This window comes from Mobula birostris, chromosome 11 (genome assembly GCF_030028105.1).
Source record: "Mobula birostris isolate sMobBir1 chromosome 11, sMobBir1.hap1, whole genome shotgun sequence".
Classification (NCBI taxonomy): domain Eukaryota; kingdom Metazoa; phylum Chordata; class Chondrichthyes; order Myliobatiformes; family Myliobatidae; genus Mobula; species Mobula birostris.
The window spans coordinates 47,425,364-47,451,356 of NC_092380.1; the positions used below are offsets into that span (position 1 = coordinate 47,425,364).

A 25,993-nucleotide genomic window follows, 5' to 3' on the forward strand; every position below is an offset into this window, starting at 1 on the left:
CAAAATTATGAATAGTGTAGACAGGGTAAAGGCAAAAAGGCTTTTTCTACTGATTTGGGTGAGAATAGAGTTAGAGGTCATAGGTTAAGTGTGAAAGGTGAAATATTTAAGGGGAACCTAAGGGAGAACTTCACTTCTTCACTAGAGGGTGGTGAAAGTATGGAACTTTCAAAAGTGGAACCAGCAGGAGTGCAAGGACTGATTGCAGAGGCTCGGGACTGGTTCATGTTGTATGTGTTCCTGGATTCTGTTTACTTTCTTTTTTCCTGGTTTTGAGTGGTTTGGTGCACTTCAGTGAAGAATACTTGCTCAGAAACCTGCAGTGGGCTAGCAATGTGACACTGAACGGAACCAAACTAAACAGTACTGGACTCCTGCTCTGACGTTTGCAATTCTATGTGTTGTCCACTTGCTTTTTGCCATTTGCACAAATTCTTCTTTTTTGTGGGTAGGGTGTCTGATGGTTTTTTTGAATGGGTTCCATAATGTTTCTTTGTTCTGTGGGGCCTGCAGAAGGACAAATCTCAGAGTTGTATTCTGTGTGCATATTTTGATAATAAATGTACTTTGAATGTGGGTTTGGTTTCAACATTTAAGAAAAATTTGGATTCATACATGGATGGGAGGGCTAATGGGGGCTATGGTCAAGGTCAGGATCGATGGGACTAAGCAGCACGACAGTTTGGCATGGACTAGATGGGCCGAAAGTCACTTTTCTGTGCTGTAGTGTTCTATGACTCCATAGTTTCCAGCAAAGGTCAGTCACTGGGTGATGAGGATCCTATCAGTGTCCATGAGGATCTCCAGAGGTTACAGTGATTGGGTGTTGGGGATTATGGAATCTAAGTATCACTGGATAATGGTATTCCCATCCGAGGGAAATAACTAAACAATGAAACTCCCATTGGATCTACCTCTGGCTGGTCATGATTCCAACATGGAGCATTTGCTTAGATCCAGCAGCAGTGTCACGGAATTTCATAAATCCCAGCAGAAACCACTCATGAGTGATAAACATTCCAATAGGATGTATCACTGGGGGATGAGGATCTTAACCAAAAAACTTCACTGAGTGATTAATATCCCACTGGACCCAATTACTAGTGTTGAGTGATGAGCTGTACTTCCCAGCAGGTGTTGCCCCAGGAGTAGTCGCTGGGTAATGAAGATTCTCAGTAGGAATGCCACTGAGTGATTGGGTACCCACCATTGCCAACAAGCATGAGATGGCAACTTACCATCCATTCCAACTCAGAGTTGCCTTGCTTCTCCTGAGCTGTGGCAGCCACCTTGGGAAGCAAACACATTCCAGAATCTCCCTAGGAAACTCTGATGATCTGCCATCCAGCTGCTTGGAAATCCATACAATCCAATATAAGGCTCACTCAATGGTCCAGAGGATTATCCAGGAGCTCAGAGGGTGAGCTGGGGGTCCATATTGCATCTGGGGTGTGCAGCTAGAGCTTGACTCTAGACTCTAGACTGCCAGGGGTCAGGGACATGAGTGGGGTTGTAGTTGGAGTCGGGATCCAGAGTGCTTGTGTATTTTACACTCCCTTTAAAGTCCCTGGATTCGCTGGAAAATGCATTCTACTGCTCTGTAATTCAAATGCATCATAGCTTGCCATGGCAACTGCTCTGTCAGAGACTGCAAAAAAGGTTGCAGATACAGCTCAGCATTCCACGAAAGTATACCTCTCCTCTCAACAACAGAATCGAAATCCCAACCCACCGCATACATTCTCTCTTCTCCCACCTCCCCAATCCCACCGGGCAAAAGATGCAGAAGCCAGCTAGTACATACACCAGGCTCAAGCCTGCTTCAATCTCACCGTTACAAGACTATTGAACAGTCCCCTTATGTGATGAGATGGACTCCTGACCTCACAGTCTACCATCTTATGGCCTTGCACATTACTATCCTGCACTACACTGCACTTTCCCTGTAACTGTAACACTCTATTCTACATTCTGTTATCGTTTCCCCTCGTACTACTACAGGGTACTGATGTGTTGAAATGATCTGTATGGATAGCATGCAAAACAAAGTTTTTCACTGTACCTTAGGACATGTGACAAGAATAAACGAACTTACCAATTAATGAGTAAAGAAAGCAAAATAACAGTATGGGAATAACATCCAGCAGTCCAGCAGCACCAAAATCCCAAGGGGGGCAGATGATCAGAGTTCTGTTCGCATTGCTGGCTGTCAAGAGTGGTGTGCTGTTAATGAGTGTTCTGGGCTACAGTTGGTGACCTTCTCCTGTCTTTTCCAGACTGGCTGATCGTAACGGCAATAGTGGTGTCTCTGCTGATCATCCTGCTTGGGGGAGTGATGATCATCTACAGCAAAAGGTGAGCTGGGGCAAAATGGACGGAAGTTGGGGGCAGCCCTGCCTTGGGGACATGGTCCCCAGTTTGAAGAGGTCCACGATTCTTGTGGGCTGGAGGAAAGGTGGACAAAGTCTCTCCTGGGGCATGGAGTCAGGGCAACCTCCCTAATGCAGCACAGAGCTGCGAGCCATGACATAAGGCAGGGAACAGAAGCCGGAAATGATCCCAAGCTAAGGAAACTGAGAGTCCTTCTGTGGGCCTAATCCCAATAGACGAAGCAGGATCATTTCTGAAACTTCAGTAGCTCACTAATCCCAACAAGGACAGTGAATGCAATTGGAGCTTTAAATTTAAAGGGGAATTTAAAGGAATATAGAAGCAGGAGTAGATTTCTCAACCCCTCAGTTCTCCTCCACCATTCAAAAAGCTCAGAGTTATCTTTTATTTCAGCTCTACCTTCTTTCTCTTTTCTCCCATCCCATAATATCAACACATATCTTCTCTCTCCTGAGCACACACTGCGACTGAGCCTTCACAGACTGCATTGGTGGAGAAGTTTCTTCTCATCTCAGTCCTGATCCCTTATTGTGAAACTGTGTCTACTGGTTCTAGAGATCTCAGCTCGGGGGAACATCATTCCGGCATCCATGTTGCCACACTTCCCTTCAGCCATCCAGTTTTTGAACCAACAGGCAAAACCTTAATCACTATAGTTTAGCAACACTATGACCACTTTGCACCAAAAAGGACTTGTCTTTTTATTCTAATTGTGTTCTTTCTTGTAAAAGTTGTGTATAATTTAGATTTAACTTTTTCATGAATCAAATGCATCTGATGCTATGTGCCTGTGATATTGCTGCAAGTAAGTTTTTCATTGCACCTGTGCATTTGTGTACTTGTGCATGTGACAATAAACTCAACTTTGACTCTGTAACTCCTGAAATTGCACTCTACTAAATATCAGAGTGCAGGTCCAGTCGACTTAAACTCATTTCTTGTGACAACATCCGTCCATCCCACCCAGCACAGTGCCGAAAGTAAACTGGAGAACCTCCGTGGCATGCCATCAATCACAAGTACCTCCTTCCTATCATGGGGTTAGACGTGTAAGTGCAATTGTGAAGAAAGCACAGCAGTGTCTTTACCTCCTTAGGAGTCTGCGGAGGTTCAGCATGGCATCTAAAACTTTGATGAACTTCCATATATGTGTGGTGGAGAGTGGTTACATCACAGCCTGGTATGGAAACATCAAATGCCCTTGAATGGAAAATCCTACAGAAAATAGTGGGCCTGTCGCTCCCCGCCGTTGAGCACATCTACATGAAGTGCGGTCGCAGGAAAGCAGCATCCATCATCGAGGACCCCCACACCCAGGACCTGCTCTCCTCTGACTCCTACATTAGGAAGAAGATACAGAAGACTCAGGACTCACACCAGCAGGTTCAGGAATAGTTAATACCCCTCAACCATCAGGCTCTTGAACCAAAAGGGATAATTACACTCAACATCACTTGCCCCATCAATGAAATGTTCCCACACCCTATGAACTCACTTTCAAGGACTCTTCATCCTAGGTCCTTGATATTTACTGCCTATTCATTTATTATTATTTATTTATTTTTGTATTTTCACAGCTTGCTATCTTTTGCACAGAACACGCAAGTTGGTGTGGTCTTTCATTGATTTTATTATGGTTACTATTCTATTTTGGATTTATTGAGTATGTGCACAAGAAAATGAATCTTGGGATTGTATATGGTGACACATATGCACTTTGATAATAAATTTACTTTGAACTTAGAGATAATATTCAAGTTCGCTTGCTGAATGTCTTTACTCTTGTAAAAAAACATATCTTGCAATAGAGATATTTACATACAATGGGCAGATCTTTCCCACAGTGCAGTGATGGTGCAACATGTAATTTCATTCCCAAGAAATCGGCAAGGAATCTTGGAAAGGATCTGAGACAATGGCAGAGCCATCTGAATGAATGGATGTGAATGTGGGAGGAATAATCAGAAAGTTTGCCGATGAGACAAAAGTTGGAAGGTTGTCTAAGGCTACAAGAGGATGTAGATCAGATGGAAAGATAGACCATTGACAGGTGGAATTTAATCCTGACAAGGGCAAGGTGATGCATTTTGGGAAGTAAAGTCCATGTAGAACATGGTATGATAAATGGTTGGGCACTAAATAAGGTCGATGAACAGAAAAAACGAGGGGTTTAAGTCTATAGTTCCCTTAAAGCAGCAACACAGATCAATAGACTGGTAAAAAAGGCATATGGCAGTCTTGCCTTCGTAGGTTGGGACCTAAAATCTAAGAATTGTGTTATGTTGCAACTATACAAAGCACAGCGTGTGGGGTATTATGTGCAGTTCTGCTTGCCATACAGAAGGAAGGGTGTAGCTGCACTGAAGTGAGTGCGAGGTGACACTCCAACGTTGCTTGGACTTTGGTTATGGGAAGAGATTGACACCTCATGGAATTAGTGTAGATGGACATAAAGGCCAGCATTAACATAATGGGCTGAAGGGCCTGTCTCTGTACTGTTCAATTCTATCATTCTATCACTTTGTGATCTCTGGTCAAAAGCAAGCTGACAATGAAAATTCCATGGGAAGAAATGCAAAGTAGAATCATTAGACTTGAAGTAAGTTCTGTGCCAGCCAGTCCATTCTGGGCATATAGCTCAGTTGATGGAAATGTAAACAGTACAGTCAGGAACCTACCGAGTGTGCGGCCAACTACAGATGTGAAGTCTGTACTCTGTACTCACAACAGGTGGCAGCTGGATGGGATATGTAGATACAGAAAGCAGATCTTGGCAGAGATAGAGACTATGGTTCTTCACCTACTGGGTATCAATCTTGGTGTGTGTATGTGTGTGGGGAGCTGAGCCAGACAGGAGCACCTGTCTGGGATCCACAGCCTCTGAATAAGGTCCTGAAGAGGAAACATCACCCAGCAAAGAACAATGAAGATATCCTGCCAGATTTGAGGTGCTTCAATGCCAAGAGTGGACTTTATATATTGCGCTCGGAGCTGAGAGTTTGTTTCCTATGACCTGCAGTGGTCCTCTAGGGGATTTCAGTGTCGGCAGATGACTCAGTGATCTGCATCTGCATCTCTCCTGAGCAGTTCCACAGTGGATCAGAGGTCAAAAGGACCCTGGTGAGAAATGGTTATGTCTCTAGAGAAGGACAGAGTGCCTCAGAGCCAAGATTGTCCATGGGAGGAAGAGGTGGACATTAGGATGGAGTGGAGAGAGAACAGTTAAAGTGCAGCATGTAGAGAGTGAAGTTCAAATGGATTTTGTTCTTCACGGATCAGCTGCTTTTGGAGACAAGCTGAATCCAGATGTAGCAGAAGTGAAGGCAGTGACGGAAATGGTGTTCCTGACGGTTGTGTTCTAGGGTCGACAAGTTTACCTGCTGAGTGGAACTAGAGGAGAGGACCAGGAGGAACGTTGGATGGACATCCAGGAGCGGCCAGTCCATCAGATGCTAGAGTTGGTCAGCACAGGGCCAGTGAGGACGCAAGCAGGCACTTCAGACTGGGGCTTGAAGCAGCCAGAGCCCCAGGCATTGTCCAGCAGTGTTTACAAGTTGGGCTCTGAACAATACTGAGCAGACACTACCGGTCCCACCGAGGCTTTTTTCCATCAGCATGCCAACACTCCTGATAAATATATTGAATGGGTGGAAGAGAGTTGCCATCTGTCCTCTCAGCAGTCCTCACAAATGTTTACAGGGACTTGCAGTCAGGTGCCTTGCAATTCCCATACCAGACGATGATGCAGCTAGTCAGGGCACTTGATGGCATTCCTGGTTGAGGTGGGGACAAGCCTCACTCACTTCAATCTCCTCAGGAAGAGGAGAGGCTGCTGTGCTTTCTTGACCAAAGAAGTGGTGTTGAGAGACCAGGTGAGATCGTCCATTATGTGAACTCCCAGAAACTCTGTGCTTCTAATTGTCTCCACGGAGGAGCTGTGTATGTGCAGTGACAACTGGATTAGCCTGCACCTCCCCACCTCCTTGGTCTTGTCGAAGTTGAGACTCAAGCTGTTGTGTCTGCACCGTTCTACCAGGTGCTCTATGTCCTCTCTATATGCCTTCTTGTCGTTGTCGTTGGTAACACCAACCTACCACCGTTGTGTCATCAGCGCCCTTGATGGCTCGCTTTGAACTAGATCTAACAGTACAGTCATGCACCAGCAGTTGGCTGAGCATGCAGCCCTGGGGGCTGCCAGTGCTAAGAGTGGTGGAGCTAGAGATGTTTCTGTTAACACAGACTGACTGCGACCTTTCTGTCAAAAAGCCCAGGGTCCATTTACAGAGAGAGGTGTTATGACCCAATGAGGAAGGTTTACCTCACCAGGTTCTGAGGGATTATCCTATTAAATGCCGAGATGAAGTTGATAAACAGCGTCCTAGCATATGAGGCACCATTTTCCAGGTGGGACAGTACAGAGTAGAGAGCAGAGGCTATGGCATCATCAGTGGACCAACTTGAGTGATAAGCGAACTGGAATGGGTCCAATGAAGCTGGAAGATGGGACTTAATGCAACCCATAGCCAGCTGCTCACAGCAGTTCATCATTGTTGAGATCAGAGCCACTGGACAGTAGTCGTTGGGGCAGTTTACTGTCACCCTCGTGGCCACTGGGATGACATGGTCACTTTGAAGTCTGAGGGGGAAGTGGTCTGCTCCAGGGAGACGTTGAAGATGCTTGTTAGAACCTCTGTTAACTTGGCTGTACAGTCCCTCAGCATCTGACCACGTACATTATCAGGCCCCACAGTTTTACTTAGGTTGACTCTGGCTAAGGTCGTTCTTACGTCAGCTGCAGCCAGACAGAGTGCCTGTTCCTTGGGGGGGGAAAGGAAGTTGGGGGGGGGGCTTCGTCACCGGCATGTCATTCCGTGCATCAAACTGAGTGTAAACAACGTTCAGGAAGAGAAATTTCACTGACATCGATGTGCTGTGGTCTGAAAGCCCTATCACATGTGCCTCATGCCTCTCGTGGCACAGAAATGGCTGTGTAATCTCTGTGAGTAAGGTAGTTCTATCTTGTTGATGGCATGGAAAAGCACAGCTCAGGCTGACCTGGAACTGCCTTATCCCCTAATATGTCAGCAGGATCCTGATCTCTCAGCTGTACCCAGACCTGCGCTGTCAGCCATGACTTCTCATTTCCCCTACATATTTAAATGTGTTTAATGAAGATGATGTTCTCAATACACTTCTCTATGTAGCCGGTCACAGGTATCGCATATTAGATTAATTTGGTGGTCATAGGCGGCCTCTTCCCTGAACATCCCCCAGGAGAGTTGATGGGCTTGTGTGAAAAATAAATTATAAGGTATAAGGGAAAGGGACTAATTGGATTGCTCTGCTGGTGGTCAGCATGGATACAATGGGTTGAATAGCCTTCCCATGTGCTGTTCCTTGAACTCTCTCTCATCCCTGTGTTCCCTGTATCTTCCTACTACAGGGGTCTCCTGGTATTTGCAGACTCTTCATGTGGAGAGACTTTCTGTACTACTTGATCTCTGCATATGTGAGCTTGACACTTTTCCAGGGTTTTCTTTTTGCTGGATTAGTCTGAACCCGCTATGTAGTTTGTATTGTCTGGGCTGTCTATGCTACCTGGGCTCTTTGCATTATCTAGGGCCTCTGTATTTTCTGAGGTCCTCCTCTATTTCCCAGTTTCCCTGATCCCACTATATTCCCTGGACTCTCTGCATTCCCTGGTCTTCCTGCATTCCCTAAATTATCTGTTCCTTGAATTCATTGTGCCACCTAGCTTCTCTGTATTCTTACATTCTACCTATCTTCTTTATTTTCTGATGTTTCAGTGTCCTCTGATGACCAGTTACTCTGTCTCGCCTCTCTGAAAAGCTAATTCATCCTCGTTATTATCTTGGCTGCAATTCCAACAGTGATCTTTGACACTGAACAGCATTTCCATTACTGGAACAATATTTAAAGTAACATGTCTGCAACTGTGTTCTTGTTGTCAGGTTGTGCGGAAGGAAGAAAAGCTTGACAATAACCAAGCCAGGAGAGGATGGTGTCTCAGCCATGGAGAAGGGAGCCAACAATGGGAGAGAGGAAGATGCGTCTAGACAAGGTGAACTGAAAGCTGAGACAAAAGGATCTGACGAGTGGATCCAGCTGATTGATAAAGAGAACTTGGACATCACTCCTGAATCTACAGAGGCCACCAAGCTAATGAGAAGGGATGAATCTGGAGAACTGCCCAATATAGAGGTGACAGCAACAACACAGGATCAAGAGAACAGGAGTTAAGCGGGAAAGGAGATGGTATCGGGAACCATTCCTCTTGTCCCCACACTCTCTCAATGTCACTGACTTGGTGCAAACATACTAAATCAGCCTTTTTGATCAGCCCTGTGCAATGCCACTTAGTGCCAATATTCATGGTTTGCTTGAAGCACTATCAGACCGTCCTAAGGAGAGACATTTTGGTTTTCCTGTCGAACTGATGCACTGTTGTATTGTTCCCATCTGTTCCCATCCTTGTGTCGAACCATCTGGCCTTTCTCCAAACTGTGCTGCTCTTGTTTAGAACCATTTCACGCCAGTGTTGGACAAAGCTGCTCTCCAGTCGGGTCAAGCCTTTGTGACATCAGGCAATGCTACCCTTGTGTTTGGTAGGGATGCCTTTCCGTTGGATTGCATCGCTCTTATGCAGGGCTAATTCACTTTGGTGTCAGACCCTCATGCTGTTGTGTGCATGCAATGTATCTTTGTGAAGACCTTTAGCCTTCCTACCCCAATTATCTTCTCCCCTCTGGATTTCCACCTAAACAATGGTGGTTGCTCTTGAGGGACAAGGAGATGAACACACCCTCGTTATGATGTACAAAGATACAGGAGGAATGGAAATCATTGGGTCTACAGTCAGCTCTTCCCCCTCCTTTAGATGGCAGGTTGAGAATGCTGTGTACTGGGAGAGACTAGGGCTCTTGTGCAGGGGTGAGGGAATGCAGGGGAGGGCGCAGTCAGCCCAGCTACCTTGCCCAGTCAGAAAGTAAATTAAGAATTAAAATGTAGCTCTACTTGGGACTCCACACATTCAATATTGGACTCAGGACTAGTCCCTTGTGCATGCAGTACCTTTGCATTCATGAAATGAAGTTTGACTTCATTCCAGTGAGTCCATTACCAGAAAGAGTTAAAGCAGAATAACTTGACTTGGGATGGTTCCATAAAAATGCAATGTTAACTATCCTCCTCTGGGATTGAACCTATTTTCTCTGCAAAGGTCCAGATTTATAAACCCGGGAACTCTTCATCCAATTTCAGCTGTTAATTCATGGGAACCTACTGGGAGCAAATTGGCAATCTGATAATTAATTCTGTGAAAGTGGCAGGAACTAAATGGAACATAGAATGTTGCTCTGAAGAAAGCCTTACAGGATATTGTTTAGCAGAGACAATAGTTCAGAACTGAGGGCATTGGTTGACCACTATAGATTTTATCTGAGGTATAGATGATGCTGCTTGTCTGATAAAGAGAACCTGCTCACCCATTCCTGCCACCAAAGGAGCATTTGCCATAACTGAAATCAGTCAGCAGTTGATCAATTCCACAGCTATCACTAACCATTCTCAATTTAGGGATTGTCACATTCTGCAATTAATAGACAAATTGCTCATTTCTCACTGCCAATTGGTAAAGTGTCTAATTCCTGCAACCTAATGGTAACTTGTCCAAATTCTGAATCTTATCAGTCAAATGATCTGTTCCAGAACCAAGCAGTGACGTGATCCAGTGCCAAAATGGATTTAGGGTATTTCAAGTAACACAACCAATCAATAATGTGAAAAGTGTGGTTTATATTTAAACAGCACATTTCTTGTACAACATCCCAAATCACTTTATAGATGATGATGTCTCATTATTTTAAAGAATTTTCCTATGTACAGCAGGAAAGCAAGCTGCTAATTTATGCACAAGTTCCCACAGTGGGAGTGGTTATGTATTTAATAGTGATGTTATTCCACTCTCACATCAATCTGAAGGTGCTCTTTGATCACATCAGCATTGTGTCCCAGTGCCACACCTGTTTGGCTATGTTCAGGTGTCGAGACACTTGGCCAGCAGGGAGTCACATTCATAAACAGCAAACTCCCTATTCCCACAGCTGATTATTAAGAGGTCCCATTTTCACAGTCCAACTTGATGGTAAAGATCTTATTCCCTGATCTAATCAACAAAGCATTCCTTTCTCATAAAATGATTTGCAAAGTTTCATTCCTTGAATTATTCATTGGAGTGTTGCAGTGTGCTGCTGATTCACAAGGTAAGTCATTCCCACAGCTGGTTTATTCCCATTCTCATGACCCATCAGTCATTTATTCACTTAACTAGTTGAGTGCCCAGTTCCCTCAGCTGATCCAGAAGAAAACAAGATCTACCCCAAGTTCCAGAAAATGATAAAGATCCATCTGTGTAGAGGAGTCGTTTATTGATGAACTCTGCCAGCCTCAAACATCCAGTACTATTGAAACATGAAGGGACCATTTCATCCAGCTGCAAGCTGTAGAGGCTGTATCCCATGTTGTCAGAAACAAAGGCCTTATCTGTTATTAGGTATGCAAGATGGGTACTGAATCAGTCAGATAATATGAACATATCCTGTCTCAGTTTCTCCCTTTTCCCCACCATCTCCTCTCGCCAACTGCTAGCCATTGCATGCCCTTCCCATCCATACCCTTCTTTCCTTCCTTCCATCTTCACTTTCTCCCTTCTGACCTACTTTCCGCCTTGTTTCCCCTAATGTGGGCCTTACTCCTCTCCCCTCACTCCCCAGTCCTCCAGCCATTCACCTCTCTCCTCAACCCTTACCACAGTCTGGGCCATCCTGCTCAACCCCACATCCCCCACTGCCTGCATCCCACCCACTCCTCTACCCTCACCCCCCACACAAACCCTCCTCCCAAGCCGCTACACTTACCCCATTTACTAACAAACTTACTGGGATCATCCTGCCCACCCTTTGCATTCCCTGGCCTCCATCACAATCCAAAGCCATCCCATATGGACAACCCCAACTCCCCCAACATTATTTACAACCTGCCATCTGTCCCTCTTTCATTGCTCAATGGTGATTATCACTTTGGGCTTCAACTCAATGGTGAATGCCAACTGTCTCAAGCATGTTCGTCAGTGGGTGGCTAGAAAGAGATTGACTGCCCACAGATAATTGGCACCCATTCACTGTACTGTATATATTACTATGCTCATCCCAGGCACAGACTATCACTGTTTCAATGGCATATTTATTCAAAACAATTCATAACCTGTACAGTACTTGATTCATGGAACCATTTGGATAAAGGAAAACAATTCACACACATATGCGTTTGTGATTTTGTGTAGGGGTGTGCGTGTGCGTGTGAGAGAGAGGGGAGAGATGACTGCTTGAATCCTACAGACTGGTGTCTTCCTAATCTGTTCAAGGCCAATCTGCATATTTCTGAACTAGCATGAAAATTGTAAACTCCCTGGGGATGTCTTGTAATCTGCAGGCAGTAAAGAGAAACTTCCGGCGGCCTGCTGTCAGTCAACACATTGAGAATGAATTCTCACCACATTTTCTTGGGATACTTAGTAACAAAATGAAAGCGGGAATATTGACTACTTTTGAGACACGAGACTGTAGGTGCTGGAGGAACTGCGCAGGTCAGGGAACATTCATGGAGAGAAATGGACAATTTCAGGTCAGGTTCCATCATCTGGAATTATCCATCTCCAGATGAAGACTTGTGACCCGGGAGGTCAACTGTCCATCTCCCTGCTGAGTTCCTCCAGTGTTTCGAATGCGACAGCAAGGGCTGTGATCTGTTTGCTTTTGAATGACCTGGATGATGGAAAGTTTAGAGGACAGTGATGTCTTGTGTTCCTCAGATACTGTTCTGTAGATAGTTACATGTTTATTTCAGTTGTGTATAGAAATATTGCTTAGGCAGAAATTTCCTAATGGACTGGATTTGCAGTAGCATAATTACATTTATTATTTACAAGACAAACATATTTAAAACAACACAAGCACTGAAGACAAAGAGATAGAAATATTCACTAGGTCAGACTGCATTCAGTGGGAAAAGGACTTAACATACCGGTTAGTTACTCAGGTGCAGGACAGATGGCAGCTGGGGATTCACGGGCTAAGGTTGGCCAGAGCTGACCCGGAGATGAGCAGGAGAGAAGCTGCTCAGTTACAAAATAGACACAAAGGGCTGAAGGTGCTGGAATTGGAAGCAACAAACAATCTACTCGACCACTGACCTCCTCCAGTCGATCGCTTGTTGCCCAATTAGAAGAGCTCTGCTAGACATCCCAAAGGAGGCAAGTATTTCAGCTAACGTTCTTCAAGGATATAGATATAACAGTGGAGGAAGATTTGGAAGCATGGGGCATGGGGGAGGATTACCCTGGAGACAGAGGAAGACAACTAACATGAACTCACTATGGCTCTAGTGAAAGAGTAGCTCAGTGCGTGATTAAAGAGAAACCCCCCGAGAGTCTCTGTTGGCATGTACACTGAACCATCCAGAACAAATTCTTCCCAAATTTTCCTGGGATACTTGTATTAGCAACAGAATAAAAGCAAGAATATTAAGTACTTGTTAACAGACAAAATTGTGTTCAACATATCTGATTGTTCCAAATGAAATGAAATATGAACAACTGTGTGTCTATTGGCATTTCCATATTCCGTTACAATATAGGAGACCATTTCATCAACGCCAGCTCACAGTGCAATTCCAGCCTCCACTAATATTCCCAGTAACCTCTTCTCACTTCCCCATCACCCCCCACATCCCCATCAGATTCGACTGCTTACCTACACACTCAGAATCATTTACTGAGGCCAAATAACCTGCTGGTTTTGAGGTTGTAGGAGGAAACTGTTGATTATTTGCTGTTCCCTGGCAACCATCTCTGCTGCTTTCACTGCTTTACAGATAAACTGAGAAATAACATTAAGCGTGACATGATGAGATACAAATATTTATTTTGGGTCTTTTGTGTATTTTAATTGGATTCCATGAAATTGATAAGCCTCTATTGTGTGTCTATTAGTCTGAGTTTCACAACTCCATTGGAACAGATAGGGTTATGTATTTATATTAAATTCACTCATTGTGAAAACTGCGAGTTTCATTAATTTTTGATGAGAATTGTTAAAGTCACTGCCGCAGTTCTGTGCCCTTCTTTCTTTTTCTTGATCTGTTTCTGCCTGTCTATGTGTTTGGTCCTCACCACTTCTGGCAGTGTACATAACTGATCTGAGTGACAGTGGGAATATTCGATCCCAGTTTGTTGGATTGTGATGGGAAGATGAATTCTGGCTGAGATCAGTTTGTTCAGTGCACCAACACAGCCTCTGGTGGACTGAAGAAAAAATAGAAGACTTTCTACTTGGCATAAAGCTCAAAATTTACCAAGCAGCATTGACCCCTGACTTCCTATGCATCTCTGAGAGCCGAACTGCCTACCACAGGGTATCTCAAAGTACCGGGAAAATGCCAATGCTAGTGGCATAAACTTTGGCAAGTTCACTGCACAGATAAGAAAACTAACATCTATGTCCTCTGCCAGGCCAACATCTCCTGTACACTCAGTTGCCTTCATTGGACTGGGCACTTTAGAAACATAGAAAATAGGTGCAGGAGTAGGCCATTCGGCCCTTCGAGCCTGCACCGCCATTTATTATGATCATGGCTGATCATCCAACTCAGAACCCCACCCCAGCCTTCCCTCCATACCTCCTGACCCCCGTAGCCACAAGGGCCATATCTAATTCCCTCTTAAATATAGCCAATGAACTGGCCTCAACTGCTTCCTGTGGCAGAGAATTCCACAGATTCACCACTCTCTGTGTGAAGAAGTTTTTCCTAATCTCGGTCCTAAAAGGCTTCCCCTTTATCCTCAAACTGTGGCCCCTTGTTCTGGACTTCCCCAACATTGGGAACAATCTTCCTGCATCTAGCCTGTCCAATCCCTTTAGGATCTTATACGTTTCAATCAGATCCCCCCTCAATCTTCTAAATTCCAACGAGTACAAGCCCAGTTCATCCAGTCTTTCTTCATATGAAAGTCCTGCCATCCCAGGAATCAAGCTGGTGAACCTTCTTTGTACTCCCTCTATGGCAAGGATGTCTTTCCTCAGATTAGGGGACCAAAACTGCACACAATACTCCAGATGTGGTCTCACCAAGGCCTTGTACAACTGCAGTAGTACCTCCCTGCTCCTGTACTCAAATCCTCTCACTATAAATGCCAGCATACCATTCGCCTTTTTCACCACCTGCTGTACCTGCATGCCCACTTTCAATGACTGGTGTATAATGACACCCAGGTCTCGTTGCACCTCCCCTTTTCCTAATCGGCCACCATTCAGATAATAATCTGTTTTCCTATTTTTGCCACCAAAGTGGATAACTTCACATTTATCCACATTAAATTGCATCTGCCATGAATTTGCCCACTCACCCAACCTATCCAAGTCACCCTGCATCCTCTTAGCATCCTCCTCACAGCTAACACTGCCGCCCAGCTTCGTGTCATCCGCAAACTTGGAGATGCTGCATTTAATTCCCTCATCCAAGTCATTAATATATATTGTAAACAACTGGGGTCCCAGCACTGAGCCTTGCGGTACCCCACTAGTCACCGCCTGCCATTCTGAAAAGGTCCCGTTTATTCCCACTCTTTGCTTCCTGTCTGCTAACCAACTCTCCACCCACACCAATACCTTACCCCCAATACCGTGTGCTTTAAGTTTGCACACTAATCTCCTGTGTGGGACCTTGTCAAAAGCCTTCTGAAAATCCAAATACACCACATCCACAGGTTCTCCCCTATCCACTCTACTAGTTACATCCTCAAAAAATTCTATGAGATTCGTCAGACATGATTTTCCTTTCACAAATCCATGCTGACTTTGTCCGATCATTTCACTGCTTTCCAAATGTGCTGTTATCACATCCTTGATAACTGACTCCAGCAGTTTCCCCACCACCGATGTTAGGCTAACCGGTCTATAATTCCCCGGTTTCTCTCTCCCTCCTTTTTTAAAAAGTGGAGTTACATTAGCCACCCTCCAATCCTCAGGAACTAGTCCAGAATCTAACGAGTTTTGAAAAATTATCACTAATGCATCCACTATTTCTTGGGCTACTTCCTTAAGCACTCTGGGATGCAGACCATCTGGCCCTGGGGGTTTATCTGCCTTCAATCCCTTCAATTTACCTAACACCACTTCCCTACTAACATGTATTTCGCTCAGTTCCTCCATCTCACTGGACCCTCTGTCCCCTACTAATTCTGGAAGATTATTTATGTCCTCCTTAGTGAAGACAGAACCAAAGTAGTTATTCAATTGGTCTGCCATGTCCTTGCTCCCCATAATCAATTCACCTGCTTCTGTCTGCAGGGGATCTACATTTGTCTTTACCAGTCTTTTTCTTTTCACATATCTATAAAAGCTTTTACAGTCAGTTTTTATGTTTCCTGCCAGTTTTCTCTCATAATCTTTTTTCCCCTTCCTAATTAAGCCCTTTGTCCTCCTCTGCTGAACTCTGAATTTCTCCCAGTCCTCAGGTGAGCCACTTTCTCTGGCTAATTTGTATGCTTCTTCTTTGGAATTGATACTATCCCTAATTTCTCTTGCAGCCACGGGTGCACTACCTTCCTTGATTTATTCTTTTGCCAAACTGGGATGAACAATTGTTGTAGTTCATCCATGCAACCTTTAAATGCTTGCCATTGCATATCCACCGTCAATCCTTTAAGTGTCATTTGCCAGTCTATCTTAGCTAATTCACGTCTCATACCTTCAAAGTTACCCCTCTTTAAGTTCAGAACCTTTGTTTCTGAATTAACTATGTCACTCTCCATCTTAATGAAGAATTCCACCATATTATGGTCACTCTTACCCAAGGGGCCTCTCACGACAAGATTGCTAATTAACCCTTCCTCATTGCTCAAAACCCAGTCCAGAATAGCCTGCTCTCTAGTCGGTTCCTCGACATGTTGGTTCAAAAAACCATCCCGCATACATTCCAAGAAATCCTCTTCCTCAGCACCTTTACGAATTTGGTTCACCCAATCTACATGTAGATTGAAGTCACTACTTGACACTAGACCTTCAAAACAGACACTTTTGTCCAAGTTCCGTCACTGAGAGAGATGCCCGGGTAGACAGAGAAAAAGGTTCAAGGATGTGACCAAAACCTCCTTGAACAAGTGCATCATTCACATGAACTCCTGGCCACCTCTAGCCCCTGACAATTCAAAGGGAAGAAAGACCATTCAGCATTGGTTTTGTGAGCAACTAGTCCATGCATTGGAACACATCAGGGTAAACAGGAGTAGGAGTGCCCCCACTCACAAACTAATCTATCCCTCCCCATTCATCACATCAGACGCCTCCTCCCCTGTCAGTAGAAGGGCAGCACACACAACTGCTGGAGGACCTCAGCAGGCCAGACAAATAAAGAGCAGACTTTCAGCTGAAATCCTTCATCAGGACTGGAAATAAAGGGGGCAAAAGCCAGAATAAGAAGGCGGGGAGAGCAGAGGAGGGCAAGCCGGTAGGTGATAGGTGAGCCCAGGTGAGGGAGAAGGTGGGTGGGTTAGGAAAGAGAGGTGATATGAGAAGCTGGGAAGGCATACATTGGTGAAAGTGGTAAAGGGCTGAAGAAGAAAGAACATGATAGGAGAGGGTAGTGAACCATGGAATAATAGGAAGGAGGTGGGGAACTAGGTGGAGGAGATTGGCAGGTCATGAGGGCAGGGGAAGGGAAGAGAAGGGGTGAGAGGGTCACATGAATGAGGGAAACAAAGGAGAGCGGTTAAAAGAAATCAATGTTGATACCATCCTGTTTGAGACGACCAAGATGGAACGAGGTGTTGCTCTTTGAACCTGTATCTGTCCTCATTATGGTAGAGGAGGCCATGGACAGATATGCTGGTGTGGGAATGGGAAGTGGAATTGAAATGGGTGGCCGATGGGAGATATTGTCTGTTAGAGTGGACACAGCAAAGATGTCGAACAAAGTGGTTGCCAATTGGTGTCGGCTCTGCCGCAACATTTGTGTCTCCATCTGTAGAAGAATCTGTGATTCCTTCACCGGCCTCATCGTTCACCTCAGAACCCATGTGGAAACAAATCATCCTTTGTCCTAAGAAGAGGAGACTCCATTTAATTCATGTATGGATAATGAATGCGGACAGCAAACACAAATGAAAAATGTGAAAATAGGTTGAGTAGCCAAGACTTCTAAAGTTGAAAATAACAAACTGGATCATTGATGACCGAGGGAGAAGAGTGATACACTCAGATCTGATAGGTGAAAAGTTTTGATGATAATTTGATTCATTCAGGTCCCAGCTTTAATTGGTAGCGTGGTCACATTCGAATCGGTGAGGGAGGTCTCAAACAGTTCTGGGAACGGGAGATTTTTGAAAAGGAGCTTTTGCAAGATTTCAGCTTTTTTCAGAAGCACAGTCATGGTTCCTTGGCAAAGGCAAATAAAAATAATGCAGGGACAAGCAGTGTGGTAGTTTTTTTGGAGCAGTCTTTGTGTGAAAGGATCAGAGTTAGAGTGGGAAGACTTCGAGAACAGGGCGAGGTAAGTATCTGATGAGTTTCTTCTTCATCTGGAATTGCATAGTTAGAGCTATGCGGATGGTTGTGTTTTTTTGTGTGAGATGTGGGAATTCCGGGAGACCTCCACCCTTCCAGATAACCACATCACCAGCTGTACGGTGCATTGACTCTCCCCCTTCCCCTCCCTCAGCTCAGCATTCCAGGGTTCCGTTGTTTTAGACGTGACAGAGTGGGAGGGATTAAAGGAGAAGGGGTCGTGTTACTATTCAAGGAAAATGTCACAGTCGTGCTCAGTCAGACAGACTGGTGAACTCGTCCAGTGAAACATTATGGGTGGAACTGATTAATAAGAAAGGTATGGACATATTAATGGAGCTAATTTACAGACTACCCAACAGTCCAACGGATTCAGAGGAACAAATTTGTAGAGAGATTGAATAGAGTTGTAAGAAACATAGGGGTATTAGAGTAGGTGATTTTAATTTTCCACGTATTGACTGGAACTCCCATACTGCAAAGGGACTAGCTAGGATAGCATTTGTTAAAGTGTTCAGGAAGGTTTTCTTAATCAGTACATAGAAGTCCCAACGAGAGAGTGCAATACTTAATCTGCTATTAGGGAATGAGACAGGGCAGGTGACAGAAGTTTGTGCAGGCAAACTTATACAAAAAGATAGGTCTGGTCTGGCAAGTGTGGATTGGGACAGGCTGTTTTCTGGCGAAAATGTATTTGGTAAGGGGGAGGCCGTCAACAGTGACATTCTGAGAGTACAAAGCTTGTATGTGCCTGTCAGGATAAAAGGTAAAGATAACAGGTGCAGGGAACCTTGGTTTTCAAGAGGTATTGAGGCCCTGGTTAATTAAAATAAAGGAAGCACATTGCAGGTATAGGCAGGTAGGAACAAATGAGGTTTTCATGTGTATAAGAAATACAAGAGAACTCTTAAGAAAGAAATCAGCAGGGCTAAAAGAAGGCATCAGGTTGCCTTAGCAGACAAGGTGAAGGAGAATCCCAAGGGATTATACAGATATGTTAAGAGCAAAAGGATTGGAAGGGACAAAATTGGTCCTCTGGAAGATCAGAATGGCAATCGATATGTGGAGCCAAAGGAGATGGTTGGGGGGGGGGGAATCTTAAATGAATTTTTTGCATCTGTATTCACTCAGGAGATGGACACAGTGACTATAGAAGTGAGGCAAAGTGGCATCAACTTCATGGACCCTGTACAGATTACAGAGGAGGAGATGTTTGCTGCCTTGAGGCAAATTAGGGTGGATAAATTACTGAAAACTGTAGGTGATCCTTTCACCCTGTATCTATAGGACTCTACAACTCCTCAAGTATATAAGTATATGGTTGTATTGCCCATCTGTATTTTGCACCATTACTTTTTAATGCACATTTTGTGTTCTTTTTTTACCTCAATGCTTACTTTTTGTATTTTAAAGTATACATTTCCAACTGGGCATCCTTACAACAATAATTTCCTTCAGGATAAATAAAGTTTTCTTACCTTATCTTTTCTTATCTTATCTTAAATCCCCAAGGCCTGACAAGGTGTCCCTAGGACCCTGCAGGAGGCAAACGCAGAAACTGCCAGGCCCCTAGCAGAAATACTTAAATCGTCCTTAGTGACAGCTGAGATGCCAGAGGATAGGAGGATAGCCAATGTTGTTCCACTGTATAAGAAAGGTTCTAAAAATAAACTATGAAATTATAGGCTAGTGAGAAAGTTATTGTAAGATATTCTAAGGGACCTGATATGAGTATTTTGACAGACATGGACTGATCAGGGATAGTCTGCATGTCTTCATGCTGGTAGGTTGTGATCAACCAAAGCAATGGAGTTTTTTTTTGAGGAAGTTACCAGGAAAGTTGATGAAGGCAAGGCAGTGGATGTTGTCTACATGGACTTTAGCAAGGCATTTGACAAGGTCCCACAAGGGAGGTTGGCCAAGACGATTCAGTTGCTCAGCATTCAAGAGGTAGTAAATTGGATCAGCCATTGGCTTCACGGGAGAAGCCAGGGAGTAGTAGTAGGCCGCTGCCTGTCTGACTGGAGGCCTGTGACTAGTGGATCAGTGCTGGGTCCGATGTTGTTTGTCATCTATATCAATGGTCTGGGTGGTAATGTGGTAAATGGGATCAGCAAATTTACAGATGACACTAAAATTAGAGTGTAGTGGACAGTAAGGAAGACTATCGTGCCTTGCAGTGGGATCTGGACCAGCTGGGAAAATGGCAGATGACTTCAATGCAGACAAGTGCGAGGTGTTGCACTTTGGTAAGAGCAGCCAGAGTAGGTCTTACACTGTGAATGACAGGGCACTGAACAGTGTGGTAGGACAAAGGGACCTGGGAATACACGACCATAATTCATTGAAAGTGGCCTCATAGATAGATAGGGTCATAAAAAAAGCTTTTGGCACATTGGCCTTCATAAATCAATGTATTGAGTACAGGAGATGGGATGTTAAATTGAAGTTGTATAATACACTGGTGCGGCCTAATTTAGAGTACTCTGCAGTTTTGGTCACCAACCTACAGGAAAGATGTAAATAAGGTTGAAAGAGTACAGAGAAAATTTACAGGGATGTTACCAGATCTGGAAGAACTGAGTTACAGTATATGGAAAGACTGAATAGACCGCAGACTACAAGATATAGCAGCAGAATTAGGCCATTTTGCCTGTTGAATCTGCTCCACCATTTCGACTGATCCAATCTTCCTCTCAGCCCCGATCTCTTGCCTTCTCCCCGTGTCCCGACATGTCTTGACCAATCAAGAATCTATCAACCTCTGCCTTAAATATACATAAACACATGGCCTCCACAGCTGCCTGTGGAAAGGAAGTCCACAGATTCACCTCTCACTGATTAAAGAAATTTCTCCTCCTCTCTGTTCTAAAAACATTACACTCTATTCTGAGGCTGTGACCTCTGGTCTTAGACTCACCCACCATAGGAAACACTCTCTCCACATCGACTGGATCAAGGCCTTTCACCATTCAATAGGTGTCAATGAGGTCACCCGTCATTCTTCTGAATTCTAATGAGTACAGACCCTGAGCTGTCAAACACTCTTCATATGACAAAGCATCAATTCCATCATCCAAATCATTGACATATAAAGTAAAAAGAATCGGTCCCAACACAAACCCTAGTAGAACACCACTAGTCACCTGCAGCCAATCACAAAAGGCTCCCTTTATTCCCACTCCTTGCCTCCTGCCAGTCAGCCACTGTCTTATCCATGCTAGAATCTTTCCATGAGCTTGTAGCTTGTTAAACAGCCTCATGACTAGCACCTTGTCAAAGGCCTTCTGAAAATCCAAATACACAGCATCAACCAATTCCCTTGCTTAAAAAATTATTTTTTCAAAAAATCCCACCGATTTATCAGGAAAAATTTACATTTGAGGAAACCATGCTGACTATGGCTTATTTTATCATGTGCTTCCAAGTACCCTAAGATCTCATCCTTAATAATCGGCTCCAACATCTTCCCAACCACTGGGGTCAGACTAACTGACCTATAGTTTCCTTTCTTCTGCCTTTCTCCCTTCTTGAAAAGTGGATTGACACTTGCAATTTTCAGGTCTTCCAGAATCATTCCGGAATCTTGTGATTCTTGCAATTTTCAGGTCTTCCAGAATCATTCCAGAATCTTGTGATTCTTAAAAGATGATACTAATGCCTCCACAATCTCCTCACCTCTTTCACAACTCTGGGGTGAACACCATCTGGTCCAGGTGACTTATCTACCTTCAGACCTTTCAATTTCCAAAGAACCTTCTCTATAGTTATGGTAAGACCGTAAGACTATAAGACATAGGGGCAGAATTAGGCCATCTGGCCCATCGAGTCTGCTCCGCCATTCAATCATGGCTGATCCTTTTTTCTATCCCCTCCTCAACCCCAGTTCCCAGCCCTCACCCTGTAACCTTTAATGCCAGGTCCAATCAAGAACCTATCAATCTCTGCCTTAAATATACCCAATGACCTGGCCTCCACAACTGCATGTGGCAACAAATTCCACAAATTCACAACCCTTTGGCTAAAGAAATTTCTCCGCATATCTGTTTCGAAAGGGCGCCCCTCTATCCTGAGGCTGTGCCCTCTTGTCCTAGACTCTCCCACTATAGGAAACATCCTTTCCACACCTACTCTGTCTAGGCCTTTCAACATGCGAAAGGTTTCAATGAGATCCCCCTCATCCTTCTGAATTCCAGCAAGTACTCACATTCCTCGTATGATAACCCTTTCATTCCTGGAATCATCCTTGTAAAACACCTCTGGACCCTCTCCAATGCCAACACATCTTTTCTTATATGAGGGGCCCAAAACTGTTCACAATACTCAAGGTGAGGCCTCACCAGTGTCTTATAAAGCCTCAGCATCACATCCTTGCTCTTGTATTTTAGACCTCTTGAAATGAATGCTAACATGGCATCTGCCTTCCCCACCACTGACTCAACCTGCAAGTTAACCTTCAGGGTGTTCTGCACAAGAACTCCTAGGTCCCTCTTGCATCTCAGATTCCTGGATTTTCTCCCCATTTATAAAATAGTCTGCACATTTATTTCTACTACCAAAATGCATGATCATGGATTTTCCAACATTGTATTTCATTTGCACTTTCTTGCCCATTCTCCTTATCTAAGTCCTTCTGCATCCTACCTGTTTCCTCAACACTACCTGCCCCTCCACCAATCTTCATATCATCTGCAAACTTGGCAACAAAGCCATCTATTCCATCTCAATCATTTATATACAGCATAAAAAGAAGTGGTCCCAACACCAACCCCTGTGGAACACCACTAGTCACTGGCAGCCAACCAGAAAAGGATACTTTTATTCCCACTCACTGCCTCCTACCAATCAGCCAATGCTCTAACCATGTTAGTAACTTTCCTGTAATACCATGGGCTCTTAACTTGGTAAGCAGCCTCATGTGTGGCACCTTGTCAAAGGCCTTCTGAAAGTCCAGTTATACAACATCCACTGCATCCCCTCTATCTATCCTACATGTAATTTCCTCAAAGAATTCCAACAGGTTTGTCAGGCAGGATTTTCCCTGAAGGAAACCATGCTGACTTTGTACTATCTTGTCCTGTGTCACCAAGTACTCCATCACCTCATCCTTAACAGTTGACTCCATCATCTTCCCAGCCACTGAGGTCAGGCTTTATACACCTCACCACTCCTGAGACCTGGATCTTCCACCATACAGCTGGTATTTTCCACAGTGAAGACTGATGCAAAATACTTACTCAGTTCATCCGCTATTTCCTTGTCCCCATTACTACCTCCCCAGCAGTCCGATATCTACTCTCACCTCTTTTATACTTCATGTATCTGAAGAAACTTTTGGTATCCTTTTTAATATATTAGGTTAGAACTTTATTCATAGAAACCATAGAAACTACAGCACAGAAACAGGCCCTTTGGCCCTTCTTGGCTGTGCCGAACCATTTTCTGCCTAGTCCCACTGACCTGCACATGGACCATATCCCTCCATACACCTCCCATCCATGTACCTGTCCAATTTATTCTTAAATGTTAAAAAAGAACCCGCATTTACCACCTCGTCTGGCAGCTCATTCCATACTCCTACCACTCTCTGTGTGAAGAAGCCCCCCCTAATGTTCCCTTTAAACTTTTCCCCCCTCACCCTTAACCCATGTCCTCTGGTTTTTTTCTCCCCTTGCCTCAGTGGAAAAAGCCTGCTTGCATTCATTCTATCTATACCCATCATAATTTTATATACCTCTATCAAATCTCCCCTCATTCTTCTACGCTCCAAGGAATAAAGTCCTAACCTATTCAACCTTTCTCTGTAACTGAGTTTCTCAAGTCCCGGCAACATCCTTGTAAACCTTCTCTGCACTCTTTCAACCTTATTTATATCCTTCCTGTAATTTGGTGACCAAAACTGAACACAATACTCCAGATTCAGCCTCACCAATGCCTTATACAACCTCATCATAGCATTCCAGCTCTTATACTCAATACTTCGATTAATAAAGGCCAATGTACCAAAAGCTCTCTTTACGACCCTGTCTACCTATGACGACACTTTTAGGGAATTTTGTATCTGTATTCCCAGATCCCTCTGTTCCACTGCACTCCTCAGTGCCTTACCATTAACACTGTATGTTCTACGTTGGTTCATCCCTCCAATGTGCAATACCTCACACTTGTCAGTATTAAACTCCATCTGCCATTTTTCAGCCCATTTTTCCAGCTGGTCCAAGTCCTTTGCAGGCTCTGAAAACCTTCCTCACTGTCTACTACACCTCCAATCTTTGTATCATCAGCAAACTTGCTGATCCAATTTACCACATTATCATCCAGATCATTGATATAGATGACAAATAACAATGGACCCAGCACTGATCCCTGTGGCACACCACTAGTCACAGGCCTCCACTCAGAGAAGCAATTCTCTACCACCACTCTCTGGCTTCTTCCATCAAGCCAATGTCTAATCCAATTTACCACCTCTCCATGTATACCTAGCGACTGAATTTTCCTAACTAACCTCCCATGCAGGACCTTGTCAAAGGCCTTACTGAAGTCCATGTAGACAATATCCACTGCCTTCCCTTCATCCACTTTCCTGGTAACCTCCTCGAAAAACTCCAACAGATTGGTCAAACATGACCTACCATGCACAAAGCCATGTTGACTCTCCCTAATAAGTCCCCGTCTATCCAAATGCTTGTAGATTCTGTCTCTTAGTACTCCCTCCAATAACTTACCTACTACTGACGTTAAACTCACCGGCCTATAATTTCCTGGATTATTTTACGATCCTTTTTTAAACAATGGAACAACATGAGCCACTCTCCAATCCTCCGGCACTTCACCCGTAGACAGCAACATTTTAAATATTTCTGCCAAGGCCCCTGCAATTTCAACACTAGTCTCCTTCAAGGTCCGAGGGAACACCCTGTCAGGTCCCGGGGATTTATCCACTTTAATTTTCCTCAAGACAGCAAGCACCTCCTCCTTTTCAATCTGTACAGTTTTCATGGTCTCACTACTTGATTCCCTCAATTCCATAGATTTCATGCCAGCTTCCTTAGTAAATACAGATGCAAAAAACCTATTTAAGATCTCCCCCATTTTCTTTGGTTCCGCACAAAGCTGACCACTCTGATCTTCAAGAGGACCAATTTTATCCCTTACAATCCTTTTGCTCTTAATATACTTGTAAAAGCTCTTTGGATTATCCTTCACTTTGACTGCCAAGGCAACCTCATGTCTTCTTTTAGCCCTCCTGATTTCTTTCTTAAGTATTTTCTTGCACTTCTTATACTCCTCAAGCACCTGATTTCTATACATTTCATACAACTCCCTCTTCTTCTTTATCAGAGTTGAAATATCCCTTGAGAACCAAGGTTCCTTATTCCTATTCAATTTGCCTTTAATCCTGACAGGAACATACAAACTCTGCACTCTCAAAATTTCCCCTTTGAAGGCTTCCCACCTACCAATCACATCTTTGCCAGAGAACAACCTGTCCCAATCCACGCTTTTTAGATCTTTTCTCCTTTCTTCAAATTTGGCCTTCTTCCAGTTCAGAACCTCAACCCTAGGACCAGATCTATCCTTGTCCATGATCAAATTGAAACTAATGGTGTTATGATCACTGGAACCAAAGTGCTCCCCTACACAGACTTCGTCACTTGCCCTAATTCGTTTCCTAACAGGAGACCCAATATTGCATCCCCTCTAGTTGGTCCCTCTATATATTGATTTAGAAAACTTTCCTGAACACATTTTACAAACTCTAAACCATCTAGACCCCTAACAGTATGGGAGTCCCAATCAATGTATGGAAAATTAAAATCCCCTACCACCACAACTTTATGTTTCCTGCAGTTGCCTGCTATCTCTCTGCAGATTTGCTCTTCCAAGTCTCGTTGACTATTGGGTGGTCTGTAATACAATCCCACTAATGTGGCCATACCTTTCCTGTTTCTTAGCTCCAC

The 25,993-nt window shown here is 44.1% G+C and overlaps 1 protein-coding gene across 3 annotated transcripts in view; it reads left to right on the forward strand.

Moving 5' to 3' along the window:
- Nucleotides 1-13,486, forward strand: part of LOC140205058 (uncharacterized) — a 157,978-nt gene extending 144,492 nt beyond the window's left edge. For all 3 annotated transcript variants that reach the window (XM_072272179.1, XM_072272178.1, XM_072272180.1), the window contains 2 exons: nt 2,277-2,355; nt 8,364-13,486. In XM_072272179.1, coding sequence (XP_072128280.1) covers nt 2,277-2,355; nt 8,364-8,652 — 368 coding nt within the window. In that variant the 3' untranslated portion in view covers nt 8,653-13,486. The remainder of the gene's footprint in view (nt 1-2,276; nt 2,356-8,363) is intronic.
- Nucleotides 13,487-25,993: the final 12,507 nt, after the last annotated feature.